At 47.2% G+C, this 21,145-nt stretch overlaps 10 protein-coding genes across 10 annotated transcripts; 4 read left to right on the forward strand and 6 right to left on the reverse strand.

Moving 5' to 3' along the window:
- Nucleotides 1-1,446: 1,446 nt before the first annotated feature.
- On the reverse strand, nucleotides 1,447-1,739 carry H6S33_008701 (uncharacterized protein; the record flags this gene model as incomplete). Its single annotated transcript, XM_044840139.1, has 1 exon — nucleotides 1,447-1,739. A coding segment is annotated over one exon (293 nt), but the record flags the coding sequence as incomplete, so codon positions are not given.
- A 761-nt stretch (nucleotides 1,740-2,500) lies between these two features.
- On the reverse strand, nucleotides 2,501-3,076 carry H6S33_008702 (uncharacterized protein; the record flags this gene model as incomplete). The annotated part of the gene is made up of 1 exon (XM_044840173.1): nucleotides 2,501-3,076. The coding sequence occupies one exon, from the start codon at nucleotides 3,074-3,076 to the stop codon at nucleotides 2,501-2,503; it is 576 nt and encodes a 191-aa protein (XP_044687558.1).
- A 5,770-nt stretch (nucleotides 3,077-8,846) lies between these two features.
- On the forward strand, nucleotides 8,847-9,364 carry H6S33_008703 (uncharacterized protein; the record flags this gene model as incomplete). The annotated part of the gene is made up of 2 exons (XM_044840184.1): nucleotides 8,847-8,995; nucleotides 9,061-9,364. The coding sequence occupies 2 exons, from the start codon at nucleotides 8,847-8,849 to the stop codon at nucleotides 9,362-9,364; spliced, it is 453 nt and encodes a 150-aa protein (XP_044687559.1).
- A 237-nt stretch (nucleotides 9,365-9,601) lies between these two features.
- H6S33_008704 (uncharacterized protein) lies at nucleotides 9,602-9,905 on the forward strand (the record flags this gene model as incomplete). Its single annotated transcript, XM_044840195.1, has 2 exons — nucleotides 9,602-9,708; nucleotides 9,761-9,905. 2 exons carry the CDS (start codon nucleotides 9,602-9,604, stop codon nucleotides 9,903-9,905), a joined length of 252 nt encoding a protein of 83 aa, XP_044687560.1.
- Nucleotides 9,906-11,596: 1,691 nt separating this feature from the next.
- On the reverse strand, nucleotides 11,597-12,030 carry H6S33_008705 (uncharacterized protein; the record flags this gene model as incomplete). The annotated part of the gene is made up of 2 exons (XM_044840206.1): nucleotides 11,597-11,771; nucleotides 11,846-12,030. The coding sequence occupies 2 exons, from the start codon at nucleotides 12,028-12,030 to the stop codon at nucleotides 11,597-11,599; spliced, it is 360 nt and encodes a 119-aa protein (XP_044687561.1).
- Nucleotides 12,031-12,086: 56 nt separating this feature from the next.
- On the reverse strand, nucleotides 12,087-12,529 carry H6S33_008706 (uncharacterized protein; the record flags this gene model as incomplete). Its single annotated transcript, XM_044840217.1, has 2 exons — nucleotides 12,087-12,273; nucleotides 12,381-12,529. The coding sequence occupies 2 exons, from the start codon at nucleotides 12,527-12,529 to the stop codon at nucleotides 12,087-12,089; spliced, it is 336 nt and encodes a 111-aa protein (XP_044687562.1).
- Nucleotides 12,530-13,338: 809 nt separating this feature from the next.
- On the forward strand, nucleotides 13,339-13,746 carry H6S33_008707 (uncharacterized protein; the record flags this gene model as incomplete). Its single annotated transcript, XM_044840228.1, has 1 exon — nucleotides 13,339-13,746. One exon carries the CDS (start codon nucleotides 13,339-13,341, stop codon nucleotides 13,744-13,746), a length of 408 nt encoding a protein of 135 aa, XP_044687563.1.
- A 4,152-nt stretch (nucleotides 13,747-17,898) lies between these two features.
- Nucleotides 17,899-18,419, reverse strand: H6S33_008708 (uncharacterized protein; the record flags this gene model as incomplete). The annotated part of the gene is made up of 2 exons (XM_044840239.1): nucleotides 17,899-18,249; nucleotides 18,318-18,419. The coding sequence occupies 2 exons, from the start codon at nucleotides 18,417-18,419 to the stop codon at nucleotides 17,899-17,901; spliced, it is 453 nt and encodes a 150-aa protein (XP_044687564.1).
- Nucleotides 18,420-18,484: 65 nt separating this feature from the next.
- Nucleotides 18,485-20,096, reverse strand: H6S33_008709 (uncharacterized protein; the record flags this gene model as incomplete). Its single annotated transcript, XM_044840250.1, has 5 exons — nucleotides 18,485-18,640; nucleotides 18,709-18,869; nucleotides 18,907-19,223; nucleotides 19,335-20,014; nucleotides 20,076-20,096. 5 exons carry the CDS (start codon nucleotides 20,094-20,096, stop codon nucleotides 18,485-18,487), a joined length of 1,335 nt encoding a protein of 444 aa, XP_044687565.1.
- Nucleotides 20,097-20,352: 256 nt separating this feature from the next.
- H6S33_008710 (uncharacterized protein) lies at nucleotides 20,353-20,685 on the forward strand (the record flags this gene model as incomplete). Its single annotated transcript, XM_044840140.1, has 1 exon — nucleotides 20,353-20,685. One exon carries the CDS (start codon nucleotides 20,353-20,355, stop codon nucleotides 20,683-20,685), a length of 333 nt encoding a protein of 110 aa, XP_044687566.1.
- Nucleotides 20,686-21,145: the final 460 nt, after the last annotated feature.

A 21,145-nucleotide genomic window follows, 5' to 3' on the forward strand; every position in this document is an offset into this window, starting at 1 on the left:
AAATTTGTATCATAGCCCACAAAGGCACCCTGGCAGACATGCTGATACCGTCGGATCGCGGATGAGGCTACTTAGTAGGGGTATGGGGCTACATGTAGTGTTAAGCAGGAGGCATATATATGATATCGTCTGAAGTTTATGTATCAACTGTATGTACATATATTCACGATCACGATCCATAGATCACAGTTTTCCAGGTACATGTAGCTGACAGTACTGGCTTTGAACTACAATGTATGCATTTCTCCCCTACCCTACTATTTGTTCATTTTATTGCCTTCTCGTCGTTTTTCAAGCTCGTCGCACCCCAATCCCGAGCAGATAATGATCCCAAGACCTAATTACTCCCTTCCCCCAAACTGAACTTGCGCTTACTGCCGCAGCGCCCAACTACATATACCTGAGGTCTCCTGTTCTCGCGAAGATGTTTCAACCTAGGAAAAGTTAAACGTAACCTCGATTTTTTAAATTTTAATTTCTTCCCCACCACGATTTATGTGGCTTCCTATTACCGACTACATAGGATTACACCAATTCGCATACGTGCGGGCCGCTCCGACAGAAGCGAATAACGGCAATTAATGAATTAAACAAAAAAAAAAAAAGAAGCGAATAACGGATTTAAGCATAAGGTATCACTCGTCACACACATCTCACGTGATCCAGGCTCACCACGAAAAAAAATCTTTCCGCCGGTAACCGAAAAAAAATCTGCCAGTGACCAAGAACATTGTAAAGTAAAACGAAACAAAAGATATCACACTATCATGATGCTTTCATATGAAAGCCCCACGCGGGGTCGAACCCGCAACCTTGAGATTCCGCTTAAGAGTCTCACGCTCTACCGATTGAGCTAGCGAGGCATGTATTCCCGCCCCATTTTTGCCCTCACAGTGGGAAAATCATTTGGTATCTAGACTACAACTACAATTTTAAACAGCAACCAATGCTCATGATGTTATGATCCTGTCCAACGCTAACGTACACGACAGTGGAGCAGAAACGTACAATAAACAAACGCCCAGTGGAATATAATACAGGCAAAAAGTGATCAAATAAACAAACGCCACACAAAAATGTCAACTCCCCTAAATACGAGAACGAAAAGAGAACAAAAGGGTGAAGGGAGAAAGAAAATATAAAAAGAGCCCTACACCGAGTGTACCCTACATTACTCTGGTATGAGTGTGAATCGCTTCATCAAGCAACTCAGGCCAAGTCCAAGGAAATGTCTTTATTTCCATCCTCTCTTCTTCCTCACGCCCATGCCCCGAACACATCCGCTTCTACCCTCCTTTCTTCCGGCCTCCACAACGCAAAAGCGAATAAAGTCCCTGCTCTCCCATATGAACTATGAGCGCCTAGAATATTCAGATATTGATTCTCCAAGGCCCCCGAGCTTTGCAAAAAGTAGTCAATCTGCCCGTTGTCGTTCAATAATACAACCTCTTTTCAGCGAGCTCTTCGCGCGAAAAATCGTGTGTTTCAAGCTCTATAGTTGATGGTAGACGCGAGAATGGAGTGTTGTGCACGTTTGCCGATGATGATGGATAGACAGTTCGGATGAGAGTATCGAGGAATGTTGTTGCAGTGCTAGGAACGTATACAGTGCGCAAAGAGGCTGCATACGATGCGTCGACAGTAGGATTAAACGGTACGCGATAGGGTCTGAGTAATGAAGACATTATAGATGTTGTCGGCGGCCATACAGCCGTAGGTTCCCGCCAAACCGGTGACATGTGGATCAGTGTCTGATGAGTCGCATTCCTTCTTGTCCCTTCCACGCCGGGCAGCAAGGTTTCGCTGTTGAGTAGTAAGAAAAATGCAGCTGGAGATCCAACAAAAAAGACATTTTTGGTATCAAAATCGAATTGGTATCTCTTGTTTCCCTCTTCATATCTTGGGGGACAGGGTAGGCTGACTAGAGAGGATATCCATTGCATTGCCGTTCAAGTGAGTGTGCGATAATGTGAACTCGACCGCCATTCTTTTCAAGTCTGGGTTTGTTTTGCCGCCATAGACCATACACTCGGTTTGCTTCCTTCACAACCGCGCCAATCATTTTTTGTTTGTGGTGGGAGAGGTAGTAAGGGATGTCGAGCATGACATCACCAATCAAGTTACGCACAGCTGGGATTGACGGGGGAGTAATATCTTCAAGAGAGAAATCGTTTTCGCTGTTGTTGGAATTCCGTTGGAGAGACCTTCTTCATCGAATGAGAGATTGTGACGCCATTTATCTGTGCACCTTGTGTGAAGACAGCAACAGGGTAGTCAGTTGAGCTTACAGGTAGCACCATCATCCCGACTTTTCCGTCATCCCGAAGGAGTGGTCTCACAGCTGGATCTCTAAGTTCCACGTTTATATGTCGTCTAAAAGAATTTATCGCATGCGTGAAATGGAAACTCTCGACCCTTCACTCAGTTTCTGTCCAATCCCATGAATCACCAAAATAGATCCGTGACTTCTATCCTTTCCTCATCATGGGTCCTAGGCCCTCTAATGACAATGTCTCAAATCTTCCTTCGGTGCCTCTGCACTACGGTCGTACTTCGTCTTTTTTCTCTTTCCGTGCTTCGGTGGGCGTACTACACCGGAGGTAGATGTTGATCTCGTCTTTCTAGTCGCAGTGCCAGACGCCGCAACCTTCTTTCTTGCTGGATGGATGAGGCGTTCCCACACATCTTGCTGAAATCCGCGGACTACATGTGTCCCGACAACTTTCCCCTTCCTGATATTCGCCAGTGGTCTTTTATTTCCGAAACTCAACATAGTATCACGGCAGATATACGCATCAACTGCATTGGCAAATAAGACCCAATCGGCTTCATTTGCCGTCGTTTGCCCCGGTGTTACACTACCGGCCACGCCTGACTTCAGAGTTGCAGAGTTGATCGGATGCTCTGTCTCGAAGCTGCTCATTCCCCCTTCCTGGTGCCCTTCACCGAGTGAAGTCCCGGGCGTGTTGGCGGGCAGAAGCAGTACTCTTGTCAACAATTGCCACCTTACTTTCTCCTCGCCTTCGCGGCCAACCTCAACGCACTTGAGAGCTCCATTTCCCATTCTTCCGTCCATGCCCTAACTTCCTCCCACCCCAGCCTCAAGCCGGTTTGCAATATTAGCTTCAACCGGAAGCATTGTATCTTTATAGAACCAAGTTCCCCGCATAACCGAAGCCACATCCTGTAACGGGCTCCAATATATCGGTGTCATAACAAAGCTCGGGAGTAAGACCTGATGGAGTCTTTGTATTCCAACCGGTATCTCTGTCTGTATTGGTGGTGTCGGTGGCGGTGAGGCCTTCTTCATACTAGATCTCCGCGACGTCGAGGAAGACCTGCTCGTCGTGTTTGGCATAGTCATTGCCCTTGACTGCGTTAACGAGCGAATAAACGGGTTCTCGTGGTACCGCTCCTAGTATTCGGGGAAGTACCCAGCCCACCATAACCGGGGCTTGTACCCAACCCTGTACTCACCGGCGAGCTAGAGCTCGCGACCCAGAATACAGATGCCGTAGGGGGGACGGCGACCCCTTGCGCAACGATTTTTCCTCCCAACTATTCTCACGACCAGTGCCCATCTCGTCCGTAATCTCAATAGCTACCTCGCTAGACTCCCCTTCCTTGAACTGCAATGGCCCTCCTTCGCGACTTCCCGTATCGTAGCTGTACTAGTGCTTGTCTCATTGGATGCCCTTCTCCCAATAGCTTTCGGCGAGGTTCCACGAAAGATTGACGACAGTGCTGCTGCAGCCCTGCCTCGCTCTGCTTCTCGGCGCGTTGTGTCTGGAGGTGGTCCTGATACCGCTTCGAGGGCGAGGGAGTCGTAGCGTGCAAAGGGACGTGGTGGGTATTTTCGTCTGAGCTGTGGGCGGTGGGAATCGGAAACGGCGCAAGGGGATCATCGAGAGGGAACGGGGAGGAGTAAACAGTACGAATTGATTGGCGGGGGCGGAGAGGGTGAGACGCCGCGAGTAGTCATGTTTCTAGGTGCTTGAGCTCTATATGAAGCGGGTGGAAGCTTGCTAGCTAGGGGGAGGCTGCTCGAGCCTTACTTAACTTGAAGCTTTACCATAGAGCTATTTGTGCTTGAGGTGCTCTGTGCTGGATAAGTGGAAGGGTGGGAGAAGAACAGATAAGATTAGCAGCTTGAGGAAACACAAGGCTATAATTCAAAGGACACTTCTGGAAGACGGAGGAGGAGAGTAAGTGCACTGGTGGAAGATGGAAGAGAGAGGAGGCGACACAATAATAATAATAATATCAAAGGGGGTGACGTAGCCAGTTGTTGAGAGAGCCGCAACAGTCTCAACACTTTTCCGCACAGATTCACGTCCAAAAACCTATCAAAACAGCTTCCGTCCTTTAATCTACATATCCGTCACAGCTTCTCCTCCGTGCATACAGAATTCTATCACATCCCACAAAAACACTTTCCTCCACCTTCTCCTCCTCTCCTCCTCCTCCCCGTAACTACGTGTAGTTGACACCGGTTTCACACTCTCCTCAAGTGACTCTTTCGCTCTCTCCTCAGCTGCTACCTAAAAACACCTAAAATGCCTAATGACTATGTTTTGCACTTGCCCTTCCCTGCTGGAGCTCCCCATGATAACAAGGTAGATAAGCGCTATGGGCTAGGGTTCATGTAGCACTCCATCACACGCACACTGCATGCCTCCTCATCCACGTCAAGATCTCGGGACTTGTGAAGAAGGGAGGGGAACAGGTTTTTTCTCCGCCGCGTAGACTTGTTGCCTGGGTTCGATTGGTACCCGCATAGACTACTACCTACATAAGGGCGCTGCGCTGGACTGCCCCGAATGGAGGATCCGGACGGTGTTTTAAGCATTGACAAGGCGTGGGGGGTCCTTTATGCTATGCCGTTTGAGTAACTGAGCCACTCAACACCACGCAGTTCTACCGTTTTATTTTATCGTGTGATACACCATCGCTCTGCTCGGAGAGAGAATCGCAAAATATGTTGAGCTCTCCTCTCTGGCCCTTGGCAGCCTCATCTTCTTCAATACAAGTGAGTAGCCGGAGCGGAAGGCCGGTTGATAGCGCTCGAGTAGTATTCTGAAGGGCGTCTTGGCATTTGGGTTAGGGTTAGAGACAATGGTGTCTCCCCCCGAATAAAAAAACCCCCCTACTGGACCAGGGTTAAAGAGTACTGATGGGCACGTACGACCAAAGATCCTATCACAAACTGACTGGTTGGCACCAACTGTCCTGCGTTGCGTCCAGCTTGCACAATATAACTCCAGCCAATTTGCAATAGGTTGGACATGAGGAGTATTATGAATTGTGATATTATTTTGACTACTAGTCTATGCTTGGATCGGATACATCTGCTTACAAACTGCCTAAAGTACCAGAGCGAAGAAACCCCAGCAGATGTAGAAATTCCCAGCCTCTCAGTCCAAACGCTAAGGGTGTGCCTATAGCTCCACCAATCTCGTTGCCATCAACGACCCCTCCACCGTCTGTTAATGAAAGTCCAAAGGCCACAAAGATAATGTCGAGGGCCCCAGTTTCAGGAAATCTGTACCAATCCATTTGCCACTGTAGGTCAGCGCATGAAAACTCAACCATGAAAACGGCGTAGTTGTACAGCAGTACATCTGCCCTCAAGAACCAGCACCATATCTTTGACATGCCCATCCCTTCGTGTGTCTTCACGACATGTAGTGATTAGTAGCTCACCATACAAATTGTTGAAGCTAACTGTAAACGTCGGCTGGCGGTGCAAAATTGCTCTAAAAGGTAGTGGAGGATACTTTTTTTCGTTAAAATTGTGTCCATCACGGCGCCGTCGTGGGCCTAACATATTGTGTGATTACCGGGAACAGACGAAGGGATTTGGTGACATTGGATCCACAACAAATTTGCAGAGTACCACAAGAATTTTATGTTTAGGATTGCATAGGAGGTGCTGAGACGTGTTTGTGGCTAAGTCCTGAGGAAGGCTGGGCGTGGGACCAAGGAGAGAACTGGCAGCGACCTAGACAAATCAGCTTCGGTTTTTGCAGCCGCTATCAATGTACATACAGTAACTCTGGTCTAGGATCAAAGAATGCTACATACTTGGGATATGTAAGTGGTTTTCCTTTTACTCTTGTTAAAAGAGTGGATTGAACCCAGTACCATATTTTTATCTTGTTTGTGACGAACGTGTTGGGGACCGAGCGCGTTCAGAGAAAAATAGTGTAGAAGTCCCAATCATCGTACAATCTGGTTGATCTTATTGAACCCGGGACCATAATTATATCTCTTGGATGAACGAGCTTTAAGCGCCAAGTACGTATACACCCCCGAAAACGACAACTTCAGGGTAAGTCGCCAGCACCTGGTCAAGAGCGAATTGAACACTGGACCATATTTATATGCCTTAGATGCCGTAAAGTGTGTTAGTATTAAATATTGTTAATACACTATATAGAGAGGTACTCACAATCGAACGTCTTATACAAAACGAGGTTACCACTCTGGGTTGGGGGTCTGGCGGAGAGGAAGGTCAAGCTGAGCACGGGCAGGAGTGGAGGGCTGAAGTGCCTTAATAACGATGTAACTTCTGTGATGATGATTTTCTCAGGGAGAGAGAAGTCTCTCCCTATTATCTTGTCTCTCGTGACAAGCGTCTAAGCTCTTGTCTACTTGTACATAGTATACTCGTACTCCTGCCACAATACCATTGTAACAGACTACCACAAGGGCCCCTTGGCCACCAGGAGTTGGAGTTGGATCTGGAGTGGGTGCCATGATGATGATGGAGAGAATATTGACTCAAGCAATATACTCGAATAACCAGAGGTCGATCATTGGTATCTGGTTGATTGAACCTAGGACCATATTTCAAGTATATAGAGCCTGGAAATGTCATATTAGCATATCACTGAGTCTATAAGCAGAGAAATACATACGCAGATATCCTAGGGATACAGCAGGAGGAGCCCCACGCAATCGGCTTTACTCGACCGACTCTGCTTCTCTTCCAAGGCTCCTATGGTAGATAACAATCCTCGGAGGTCCCCCGGCTATCACGATTGGGCTTTTACTGGGACTCGCTCCACAGCACCAATGATCTGGGATGCGAGTAAGACTCCTTGAATAGTTGACATCTCACAGTTAAGGGCCCGTTTGGAGGAAGTAAAGTTTAGAAACTGCGTTAAGCAACAATCCCGTTATCAACCGGCAAACAGAGAAATCCTTAAACGCAGTTTGGTTTGCCAAACATGGATACTGTGGGGTGGGTTTAGCGCATGTATTTTGGTGAGGATGTGCGTTGCAGCATGGAAAAGCAAGTCAACCTACTTTTTCAAAACTCCGTTAAAATCATCAAACTGCACTTAAAAGTGGCATGCCAAACACATCAACTTTTCTCATAACGGATTTTCAGTTTTAACGGAGTTTTGGACCTTTTAACTCCGTTAGGTAGGCCGTTGCCAAACGCGCCCTAAGTAGATCTATGTTTGATCCTCTTAGTAAATACCGAATAAGAATGACAAGAAAGTAAGCGCTTACTGAACCATCTGCAATTAATGCAAGGACCAAGCTGCCCCAGACAATTACCTCCCAGGTCCTCCGAACAGTTTTCTAGGAACGAGATATTAGCCGATGACTCGGTACTTATTTAAGTTTCCATCGAGCGCATACCTCATGTGCTCCGCCGAATTCTGGGGACGAAGATAACCAAATTCCTCGCTGTTCCAGCAATAAAAGGAAAGCAGAAAGCCATGACCATCACCATGAGGTTCAAGTCAAGTCTATGGAGAATTAAAACCATCCAGCTGATACTCCGAACTCCTAAGTTATGGTAGGAGATCAGAGAGAGGAGGCCCCACTAATATTGAAGGTCGGCGGACTGCTCTCAAAAGCCTCGGAGATAAAGAACAGAGACTGCAATTCTCTGCAATCAGACAACGTCTTGAAGCTCGCTCGAGGAGGCGGTAAATATGATGCCTTGTTGGTATATTGGAGAATTAGGAGAACCTAGGTTTTATCCTAATGTAACTTCTACTGTGGTATCCCTGGTAAAACGGATATGATGATCCTGGAGATGGCCAGAAGAAACGAGGAGGAAGTAATGCTTATCCCCAGCTCGGCATGGCAGATGTCCGGTAATAGAGTGATATGTCGTGTACGACGTGTGAAAGTAAAAGAAGGCATTGCCTACATTAGGATCGGCTACAAGGTTGTTTCTATTGTGCCGTTCTGGTACCATGCGATGCCGTTAATAAAGTTGCGTCTGTACTACCATGAGACGGAGGGTACATGTAGGTTTAGAGAGCGGCAGAATTTAGCTGTAGGACGCTCCTAGTACTCCCTGGACCTATTTTTCTCCTCCCGAAATTACGTCCGTGTACCTACATGGCAGCTACGACTAAGTATCCCAACATATGACACTTAAGATTTGATGTACTACTGGGGTCATCAATTATCACCCGTTTTCCGTTGTAACAGTCACACCCTGGCAGTCCTTCTAATGTTTCAGCAAACATTCCAATTGCCAAGAGCCGGGATCTGAAACAGTTCATCCCGGTAAACTATACTTAAGGATTTGTGGGTGAACTATCATTGACCCTTGGGCGCTTTTATAATTGCGCCTAGAATAGAGTTAATAATAGGAGAGTTATACGCAATTAATCCAATGCAGCATCGATCGTCAGCCACAAGACCGTCCGCGGACCAAGCCACCGCGCGCGGCCGCTTCTACTACTAAACAGCTAACCCCCCCTGCACTCTCAACTTTCAACAACAACTTGGACCAAACCCTTTACATCAGCAGACCCTCACAACAACACCAGTGCACAGCTTCCCCAACTTCCCCAACTTCCCCAATTCGCACAATGGAGTCTCCAATCCTCATCATCGCAACAGAAAACGCCTACTTCAACACCACGCCCTTCGAGCAAGAAGGCTACACCACCACGCATATCCCCCGCGCCACCCAGCGCGACCTCGAAGACGCAACCGATAACATCGAGCCTCACCTGAAGTATGCCATCATTGCCTTTGGCAAAGCTGCAACACACGCACTCTCTCACTGGCCACCTCCTCCAGCATTCACTCCCCTCGCCTGTGTAATCGCCTACTATCCACCTACTCTCCCTCCCTCCTTCAAAGTACACCCCCCACCATCCAAGCCCTCATCCACCTCCCGGTGGACACGCCCTTCTCCCCCGCCAGCAAACCCCCGCACGTCCTCATCAAATCCTACCAATCCCCCTCCGGATTCGCCGAGCCCTCATCCCCCACCTACGACGCCATCGCCTCTAGCATCGCCTACACCCGCACGCTTGAGCTCCTCCGCCGCACCATCGGCCCCATTGTGTCGATCATGACGACGTTTGGGAGCGTCATCTAATCGCCGAGTTTGTCGAGCGGGACGCTGACAAGACGCTGTCCACAATGATTGACGAGCCGTACGTAACTCACGTTCCGACGGGTACGGGAGGGATCGGGTATAAGTTGCACTGTGCCCTTCTATACCGAGCATTTCATACCGCGGAACCCGCCGAGCCTACGGATGAAGCCTATCGAGGACAGTGGGCGCTGAGAGGGTGTTGATGAGCTGGTTGCGACTTTTAGGCATGATCAGGTCATGGACTGGATGTTGCCGGGGTGCCACCGACGGGAGGGAGGTGGAGGTGGCGTTGGTCGTAGTTGCCCGGCTGCGTGGGGGAAGCTTGTGAGTGAGCATATTTACTGGTGAGGCCCGTAATATTCCTCTTAATACATAAGGAAGGCTAATTTGAAATAGGGATCAAGCTACAGTGCTTGTGCAGATCGGCCTGCTCGATCCGAAGTTGTTGCCAGTTATGGGAGCGGAATCAGCAAGGAAGGTGCTGGATAAAGACTCGCTCAAGAATAACCTCTTAATTCCTGGGTGGAAGGCGCCGAAATAAGGTTTCCATATCATTTATTTTGTTCTACAGGTTTGCTACTATGGATTTTCTAGGGGAGTGAATGTTTGTGATACCAAATGAATCAATAAGTTTCTAGCAGAGTACTAATCAGAATAGCAGAGGCTCTTGTATTTGATAAACAGTGATATAATTGAAATAACAACCTAGTTTATTATATCAATCTCGATCAAAGCGCAATTCGGGCAATTCAAGTACATGCATGTATAAGGCTTTAGTGTACCATAAAAATCAGTAGCAAAAAACCGCTACAGAGACTTCCAAGGCAAAAACACACACCATACACTACTCAACAAAACTTTAAACAACCACTTTCCAGAGGAAAGTGAGAATCTGAATTTGAGCCCGATGCGGGGTCGAACCCGCGACATTGAGGTGCCGATAAAAGCCACACGCTCTACCCGAGCTAACCGGGCGATGTTTTGCGATGCTGTACACGGCATACATAAACTTATTTTATTGAGTTTAGTGAGAGGCACCGGAGACCGGGATCAGCCAGGTCTAATAATCTTTGCCAAGGCTTTAATGTTTCAGACAGGGATTACTTTAAGACAGTGTGAATGCAGGCACACGAGACGTCGAGCTTTTGGGGATTCGACTTGGATGTAGTCTGGGAGTTAGATGGCACTCTGGTTATACACGTTGATATGTCGCTCAGACCAGATCTCAGAAATCAAAGGCACTAAAACAAATCTTGCAGTGAAAGAACCACGTATTTTGACATTGACCTACTTGGCAGTGTCTGTTTTTCAACGATCGACTACATGTACTTTGATCACTTTTTCCTCCTCCTGTTTTAGGGGCTTCTACTATAGAGTAGGAACATACATCCCAGAATTAGTCTACTAAAATGTCAACAATCCGAAGGTTTTGATAGGCCTGAGGTTATATGGGCCGGCCCGGGCTTCGGCAAGGGTATCCGATGTTGGGCCATGGCCAGACTTGGTCCTAAGAAAATTTCGGCCCAGGCTTTATGGGTGGTTTATGTATATTTGGGCCGAAATAGGTGTGTATTTTAACACATCTATCAGATCTAGATTCCATATCGCATTTGACTCTTTAAAAAACATCTTCGAATAGTAAGAGATTTTAGCACCAATAAACAGTCATATACATATACTTTAGAACTACATGTATATGAATTAACGAAAAGGCCCGGGCTTAAGACCGTTTATATGGGCCAGGCCGGGCCCGGTTTTGTTTGGTGGGCTTGGGCCAGTCCAAACCTGTTTCGGGCCCTGGCTGGCCTATCAAAACCTCTGCGTGACCAATCAGAAGAATGCTGGGCGCAAGACAGCATGTAGAGCTTGAGTACATGTGTATACATATATGTGCAATCCACGAAAAATTGTCACAAAGCCTGGTGTTAAGGCAGCCAGACGTTTATACTAAATTTAGAGACAGCTCATGATATTAGGAAGTTCTTTAAAGAACCCAAGTCGTGGGAATTTCTTGTACATGTAGTATTCTTATAAAACCAAACCAACAAGGATTGCCCCTTTAGTTACAAGATTTGGCTTCGCTCGGCCTTGGCATTCCCATACATCTGCTTCCTTCGAACACTACATGCATGTTTATCTCTGTCCCCCATGTTTTTTTCTTTTTTAAGTCAATAGCTATTGTTTTCTTTTTTTCATCCTGATCAGAACCTTCTCCATCCACATCCCGCCCATCTAGATGATGGAGCCATTTACACATCCGATCACTCCCTCATGTATGTTCTTCATAGAAACTTCGCCCATTTTAATCATACACCATTCGTTGCTGCTGTACCTGCTATCATCGGTTTCTCTTCTTGCACTCTTCGAGAACCTCTGCGTAAAACGGGAACCCCAACAGATCTTCGAACTGCCAACATCCGTCATATGAAATGAGCTCGTCCTTTGGTGCCACACGGCCATAACCACACCTCCTCTCCCCACCCCAAATCGTTGACTATGATCCCATTGTCAATGGCGTTTTGATACGAAACTGGGCTTCCCTTTACGAGAACCCCATTACCCAATTGATAGGAAGCAGAGCAGAACCTCTCAGCTGCCGCCTTGATCCCAGAAATCTTCCTAAACACGTCTTTGATAGTCGCATTATCGCACGCCGTCAAAGTCATATATTCTCTCACCTCCGACGAGTCGGAGTGAATGTTAAATTTCAACCACAAATTGATCACGCAGTGCCCATGGCTTTGGCAGGAAGGTAATGACAACCCACACGAGGAGCATAAATTGCCGCAAATGCTCGATCATGCGTAGAGTCTTGTTGGTGATAGACACGAGCTGTCCCCGCCAGTGAAGTGGTGTGAGTGAAGTTGGATTCCAGGAGGGTTTCCAGGATGGTCGCTAATCCAAACCCACTGTGCAATTCCATTATCTACGTACAGAGCATAACGGTAGCCGCGGTCGGGCCATTCGACGATGACGCGGGGAGAGCCGCGTCCTTAGCTCTCATAATAAAAGTGACCTCGAGAGGGGCTCATCGAGAATTGTTGCTTGCTGTTCTCGCCAGACTTTTTCTAGAGCTGGGTTCCAATCCTCGTAGCCGAAAGGACCGATGACCATAGTAAGCGTTGGACACATGGTGTCGGGGTGGAGGCGGACGCGGACATGCATGATCTTTATTCGGGATTGAGGGTTCTGCTTTGATAAAAAGTTACTGGATGCTCTGAGAAATAGAAGTATGTTGAGAGAAATTAATGAGAGAGTTGAGGAAATGGTATTTTTTTTTTCGGTATTTATATATTTTACTTAGCTTGATAAATTTTCTATATGACGCGTGACGTCCCAGTCGTTCATGCCCGAGGACAGCACACCTCTAGTGGCAGAGATAGATGAATGCTTAATTACATCAGCGCCTGTCGTGTCCTAAACTAGGGTAAAGCCCCCAAGAACAATTTTTTATTTCTATTGAACTTACAGTTTTATTGTAGTTTATATTATTTTTTACACTTCCATGTATTCTATCTCCAGTTATCGCGCTAAAGATTCTATGCACAATACTGGAAGAAATATAGTATTTCCCCGTCTTCTTTTATGTCAATAAATAGACATATATGCGTCACGTCGTCTAGCAATGAATACTGCAATAATCGTCGTGCACAGCAAAATCAACCCCAAGGATACACAATATTATCAATTGCAACATCAATACCTAAAGCTATTTCATCTAAAATGGATACCCCACACCATCACAAAGCATGAAGCATGTCCTTCTCTCCCATTGAACCACCCGTCGTTTCATCACTCGCAAGACCAACAAAATATGGACCCTCAAACGCTCACCCTGACACTCGAACGATACGAATCAGCATACAGCAATGTCCTCGTCTCTCTCCTAACGTCTATACTCAAAGGCCTACAAGAACTACAAAGTTTATCCCCGCGCTTCGCAATACAATCTGCTCAGCCGTACCAATAAATCCATGGCGTCGGTGTCTTTATACGACTGTCGTATTACTATAAGCCTCGGTGAAGAACTCCCCGCGCCTATTCTCGACGCCGACGAGACCCACCACGCCGCGAGGGAAAGGATGTACCAGGTACTGGTGGGCGATCGATTGAATAATCCCGAAGATTCGACAACGATAGGCGAGTTCAAAGCCCTGGGAACAAGGGCCTGCACCGGAAGAGGTTTTAATGAGGAGGTTGCGGTGGTTAAGGGTCTACGAACAAAAATGGGCTACACGGAAAGGGAGGAACTCGAATGGCCCTTATTAAGAGCGTTAGAGGAAGGATTGCAAAGGAACTGGACAGCATCGACGCTTTGCTCGCAAAAGTTGCTGATGCGACGGGAGTGGGGAGAATGGGTTTATTGGTTGCGCTCGGAGTAAAGGTTTTGCTTGGTGGTGCTTCTGAACAGACTTTGAATTTGTGCATTTGGGAATTCAAGATACATCCCTTATTTCACGGATTATTTTGCTTTTTTTTTCTCTTACGAGCCTGCGGACATAGTGAGTCCTTTTATGAGCAGCTAATTGTACTTTATGTCATGGTACCTAGATACCATCTCGCTTCTAATTAACTTAAGAGGAAGTAATAAGAGATTTCTTCTCTGTTGGCGTACGCGTATCGGTACTTATGCGTAAGTCTGAATTCTAGTATGCTTTCATCTAATCACCAACTTGCGCTCCAAGGGTAATACCAATGCAATTCTACTCTACGACGACAACCTCTCAAATGTACCATGTAGCTAGCAGCAGCATAAAAAAGATATATAGGATCGATTTTTCCCTCAATTGTTCGTTTGAATCTGATATTTCCTGTCAATCCTCAAAAAGTCGTTCGGAATATCATGATCAGAGGTGCATTAGTGCATGTACTTTAATCCCACATGACACTCACACTTGTGCCGCGGGAGTACTATTCATGACGTATGTACACCCTCAGGTAAAAAAATGTAGGAAACAATGTAGTAGCGTGCACAACGTACCGACCCGCCCCGCACCCAATACACCCCCACGAGTATTCACTAGCCATGCCCTTTGAAAATCCAAGCGAAAGAGCTACTCTGAATGAAACATAAAATTATTGACCCAAGCTAGGGAAGAGTGGGAAGGCCAGATTGAAAAATGTATATAACTTCATTGACAGCATACCACAGAGAATTGCAGCAGTAGTAAAGAATAAGGGAAGTCATAAAAAGTGGTAAATATGGTTCAGAGGCCGTAGTATCTATTCGTATCTCATTGTGTAGTTCTATTACTCTATTCATTCTATTTTCACTTTTTCATTGGGGTTCGGATTGGTTGCATTCGTTGTTTCCTCACTTTTTTCCTGCGGGTGTACTCATGCGTTTATTAAATGGTCGGAATTCTTAGTAGGGATTTTGGTTGCAACATATCCGACCATTTAATGAACGCCCGATACATCATGCAAGATAAGATTCAACTCACAGTGATTACTAATGTACTCAATGAAGTTACGTCGTACAGTATCGCCGTAACCTTACTCCATCTTCTCCCGTCTCCTGTTTCTATTCGTCCAAGACGTCGTTCGTACTCACTATCCATTCCATAAGGATTATCAAGTTATCCTACATTTCTTTATACCGTAAAAAACTGGGTATATTCGACGAGGCTAAAACGATTCCCTAGCTCTAGCTACTGGGAGGTACTAGCTCTGACTGCGGTAATTTATTGGTATGATCATTCCCTCGTCACGTATAGTAGATGATTTTAGTTCCGTCGAATATACCCGGTTTTTGCGGTACGCATATGCTTGGTTCTTTTTGTCATGGGCTTAAAGGATACGTATCAAGTCTCGGGAAGAACTGTATCGTCTACGTCGAAAAAATATGTTCTCAGACACCATAACCAATCACCAAGCTGACCTACATGCACTTGCCTCGTGTCAGAACTCCTGTCTAGAACGAGACTAATAAACCTTTGAGACTGTGTACATCCATTCCATCCACAATATGGATCCATGGAAGAGAGTGTAAGAGTGACAGCGATAAGTAAGTCCTCATGAGCATTTAGACATATATTATATATCTAATATTTGTAGTAGTATTCTAAGAGAGACTAGAGTTGTCTTGAACGTCCGTAATACTGGTGAGTTTTCTTATATCATCAAGTCTTTGAAGAGAACAAGTATGAATTATAGTCCTGATTTGGAGGTTCATCATTGCATAGAACGAGCATTATTGGCGCCTACTGAGTCCTGATCGCATACGGGGGCGTATTAACCCTCAAACCCACACCTCAGCACCATCCACACCTAGATTATACTTATCAGGATGAGGAGGTAGATCCGCAGAGGGTCTCCACAAGAAAACCAAGAGGTACATCAAATAACATATCCTCCAGGGATATCGATATCCACATCTTTTACCAAGGGAATCTATCCCTATGGTTTTTCCGCCGTACGTTGTTTAAAACAGACTACATGGTGGTTTAATTATATCCGAATTCGTTTTGATTAAACGCTGTTTTAAATATGTGGTTTGATTATACACCACACCTGGAATTTAAGAATTTTAAAAAATAAAATATTTTATTTAAATTTCCACACCCCCATTTATATAGTTTAGATAAACCATGAACTATGGTTTGAACAACCCACGCCAATTTATTTTAATAGTTCTTATTAATTCCACTAATTATTTTCAATTTGCTTATAATTCACCCTTTGTCCTGATAATTCTCAGCGTAATGGAGCAATTTTCGAAAATTATGCTGGGTTATGTATAGTTTTTAAGAAGAACTACCAACTACTCTTTTAGTGTAAGAGTTTAATCTTCTGTGATAGCTTCTACCATCTAGAAGGTTATGAGTTCAAATCTCATTGTTGTATTTTTTGCACCAGCACTGACGAAATAGTAGGGCGGCCACCTTGTGGTTTACTGTGGTTTACTGTGGTGTAGTGTGGTTTAGTGTGGTGTAGTGTGGTTTAACATGGTTTAACGTGGTTTAAACTTTATATGGGGTTTTATTTTATTATTATTTATTTTACCGTTTAAGCAAACAACCATGTGGTTTAAGAACGTAGTTTGTTTTAACCACGCAGATTTGTACCACAGGGCTATCCAGGAGGGGCAAAGACGGCTCATCGGCCATATGGTGTCGGTTTGCCCTACTCTGGATCAAGCTCCACAAAGGTGTTTTCTTTTTCTCGCGAGTGGGTGGATCTGGGATAACTGTTATTGTACCCCCCTCTCACGTATATACACTAACGACCAGCTTTCCCACACCATGATCTTGCTATTGCGCCCCGCCACGCTTCTTCAGCTAGCACTCCCGACTTCAATGCTCCCTAAGGGTTTAAAGACATAGGTTTTTCAACATGGTATTCATGCGTTAATTAAATAACCTAAGAATTCCTGACTGTACAGCCTCACAAAATTTCTCATGACTTGGTTAACGAGCGGGTACTTGTGCCCTTATACTCCAAAAAGGCATGCCGCAACCATCGTGCTGATATACCATAGACTACCATCCCGCCGAAATTAATGAATTAAACAAAAAAAAAAAAAAAAAAAAAAAATACCAATCCCGCCGAGCGCACACTTCAGTGCTGAATACACCACGCCAAGCCATCCGAGTGATATCTCATGATCCACATCGAAGGAGCAAGCTACTGTACTGGCGATGACGCAGAGTTGAGTTATTGTAACCGGACCGAGTGACGCACACCCTCCTCGGATCAGTTCCACACATGTGAAACATTAATCACCAGCTTTCATAACGAGCATAGCCACCACGGGCTTTGCAGTTTTGTATGTACTTTATATATACAAGTATTTACAGCTAGCTAGCTGTGACCCGGCTGCGGCGCTGCGCACAGGACCTAACTCGACCTGACCTGATCCGGCCGGCCCATACATGTATTCATGATCGGGACCGTTAGCTTGGGTGCTAGTATTTCCATGTTCGCAATTCATTGCTCAGCATGCTCAGCATGCTCAGCCGGCGCGGCGGGGGCCCCGTGAATCAAGCCGAAAAGGTGAGCGGATCGACGGGAAGGTGCGAAGCGGAGCTTTTTTACCTTCACATCATGCCATGTCGGCCGGGCGGTGCTTCTGATGGGAATTTTATGGTAGGGCTAATGATTGTTGATTCTAGTAATGTAGTCTGTGTTGCATATGAAACGGGAGATAGCTATCATGAGAATCTGATGTAGGTATTGTATCCCTTGCTCCGAAGAAGAAAAAAATGGTTATGCTAGACACTAAGAAGAACAGCTATGCCGACGAGAAAGAAAAGGGAAAGAAAGAAGTAAGAAAAAGAAAAAAGGAAGAAAGAGGAAGAGAGAGAAAGCCCAGCTATACACCGCCCCCGTACAAAAAAAAAAAAAAAAAGAAAACCAAAAACGGAAACCAAAGCACAATAATAATAATAAAAAAAGCAAAAGAAGAAGCCCAGCCCCCTCTTCTTCTTCTACACCCCCACCATAGCGATCTGCAGCTCCTCAGTCAGTTTCGCCCAGCTGCCACCTTCCTTCTCGATCTTCTTCCGCTTCCAGCCGCGGACAACTGGCTCAGATTACAGACTCCTCACCTTTGCAGCCTCCTCCTCGACAAGCTCGACGAGCTGCTTCATGGGGTTACACGTGCTGCTGTGGCTCGTGCCGGATGTGGCCCATCTTTGGTTTGGGCTCTTCTGCGGGCGGGGGCGGGGGTGCGGGAGTCTCGGCATCTGCACGGGGGCAGCGGGCGGGACAGGGACTTCGCTTCTTCGGCGTCTTCTAGATCTTGAGTGGCGGCTGCGGCGATGGCGATGTCGTTGGCTACGGCGTTGGCATCGGGGTTTTGCGTCAGCGTTCACATTGGCATCCGCGTTGTTTGCATCGGCGTTGACATTTACGTCGGCATTGTCATCCGCATCCGCATTTGCCTTTGCAGCATTTTCAGCCACAACTGCATCTGCGTTGGCAGTGTTATTGCATTAGCATCGCCATTTACTTCAGCATCAATGTCGGCGTTGGCATCAGTATTTGGCTCAGCATTTGCAACTGGTTCAAACATTTGCAACAGGCTCATCATTTGCAACTGGCACCGCAGCATCTCCGTTTACTTCAGTATTGGGATTGATATCCACAACGACATAAGCATTTGCGTCGGTGTTTGGTTCAGCATTGAATTGCCATCCACGACGACAGCATTAGCATCGCGTTTGGCTCAGCGTTGTCATTGACCACTGTGTCTGCCGCTGCAACAGCATCCGCGTTGGACCGTATTTGCATCAGCATTTGGTTCGACATCCGCATCTGCAACTGCATCTGCAGCTACATTAATTAAACGGCATTGGCATCGTTAGGCTCGGCATTGGCATTAGCATTAGCATTAGCATCACCGCCGGATCTGCATTCACATTAGCGTCGGCATTGGCGTTGGCGTTGGCGTTGGCGTTGGCGTTGGCGTTAGCTTCCGCGTTAGCGTCCGCCCCCGCATCCGCCACCACATCCGCCACCACATCCGCGCCAGCGTCTACCACCGGCGCGGAGGCGGCGGCGGCTCATCATCTATCAGCACATTGGGCCCATTTACACACCCTCCTCCTCCTCCTCCTCCTCCTCCTCCACCGCTATCTCACCCCACCCGTCGTAGTCCAGGTGCTTGATGCGGATTCCCCTCACCGCATCCACCAGCTCCTCGATCGAGTAAGTGTCCACCGTCTTCATGTCGAAGCCCAACATCCCAATGCCCGCAAAGGCCTTGTACAGCGCGCCCAGCAGATATGTGTCGCACCGGGGGTCGTTGGGTGTGTGTTTGCACAGCGGGATTGCGCCGGATGCGTACTTGTGAATGTGGACGAGCACAGCGTCACGATCTCCTTCACGATGGTGTTCCGTTGCTTCAACAGCGCATCTACATAGTTATACCTCATCAGCCACACTCCCACCAGGCAAACCCCACCGCCAAACACCAGAAATTAAACAGCCAGGAATCAACCTACTCAGAATCACCTCCGGCACATACGCATCAAACTGCCTCAACCGGTCCCTCCCCCGCCCCTTGTGCGCCGCCCAGCTCACCACCCTCCTGCCCGCCTCATCCTCGCCCACCACAACCCTCGGCACAAGACTCTTGCTTACCCGCCCAAAGAACTTGCGACTACTAAACACCCACGCGATGAACAGCCAGTCCTCGAACCCCACCGTCGTCACATAGTTCCGAAACGGCTCCATCCACACCTCCGCCCACAGCCGTACCGCCCCCACACAGGCATACTTGTCACACACCACCGCCAGCTGCTTCAGCTGCGGAAACGTCACCGTGCGCGGCACCTTGTGCGTCTGTAGGTGCAGCGCATACAGGATCACGGCGAGAGCCGTGCCGTTGTCGTCATAGAGTGGCTGCACATGTTGCACGAGGGGCGCTGACGGCTTGATCGGGGAGGATTCTGGCGCCCTCGCCGCTGTGCGCAGCGAAACGGCCTCCGCGAAACTGCTGGTGGGGCCGAGCATGGCATTGAAAAACCGGGGATGCAGCGCACAGCACCGACGACGACACACGGAAGCGCAGCGGCGTGGGTTTCGTGTGGTGCTGGCATCGTTGGCGGGTGCGGGTGCGGCGGCCTCGGGCGTGAGGATATGATATGTCGCCCGTGGGGCAGATTTCCAGCGCGGGTATGTCTTTCGGCGCTTGTGCGGAGGAGTCTGGCGTCACGAGCGTGAGCGGAGAAAAGATACTCTCTCCTCCTCCTCCGCCTGTGGTAACGGTAGTGATTGTTGTCGACATTCGTAGCTAGCTGGCTGGCCAGGCCCTGATCAAGACTCGCAAAGAACGCAGCTAGAGGGCAGAACTCCGCGAAAAGAAGGAAAAAAAACGGGGAAATCTCTCTCTCGCTACAAGTTTCTGCGCGGTATGTTAGTACTTATAAAAATCATGGTAGCCTTTTTTTTGTCCCCCCACCACCAACGGGTAGAATGAGTAAAAAACAACTGGCATTGAGTATGACTCTACTCAAGCATCTGCAGCGGGTGTAACTACAAGTATGTACGCGGGCACCACTCAGAAGCACCCTGGCCTTGCATTGATTGGGCGTGCATACAAGGCTGCCATCTCAAAGTCCGGTAAAGCACATTTGGCTGCTGTACCCCACCCCCAACCTAACTTCTCTGCACCACTATTGGCGATTGGGGACTGTTATCTTCGGAGCTTTCTTCAGGCAGCAATGATGCTCGGTGGGCTGAATAAGGTTGACTCGAGGAGCCGCAGTCTTGGCGGTGGTGGTGACTACACTCGCTCCCAGGGCAGCAGAATGAAGATGCAGATTAGCCGCCTGGAACGAGAACTTCTTGCACAGCCACCGCCCACCGCTGCCTAGCCTTCGAGAACAAGACTGCCTTGAGCGAGAGCTCGTGAAGGGTTCGAATTCTGTTCTGTTTGTTACAAGTACGGCGCTACACTCAGTGACAATTACATAGCCGAGTGATCGACTGTGCAGCATGGCCAACACAACCAGCTGCAGTGAAACAAACAGCTCAGCCTCTTAACATAAGGAATATGGAATACAATTACAGGTATCCTTCGTATCCGATGACGTGAATAGCATGGTGGACATATCTATATAACTAGTAACACAAAAGATACAGACCCTCCCGGAAAAGAAAGAAAGAAAGAAATAAAGGGAAAAAAAAACATTACTTCAATACTCATACATTAAACCAAACCCTCACAGGAAACCCAAACACCGTTTCTTTTTTTTTATAGATTTATCGAGAGAAAAATTAACCACGCCGAACCGGAATAAGAGGCGAACCATGACGAAAGGGCAAAAAAAAAAA

This window comes from Morchella sextelata (genome assembly GCF_020137385.1).
Source record: "Morchella sextelata strain SCLS chromosome Unknown scls_28, whole genome shotgun sequence".
Classification (NCBI taxonomy): Eukaryota; Fungi; Ascomycota; class Pezizomycetes; order Pezizales; family Morchellaceae; genus Morchella; species Morchella sextelata.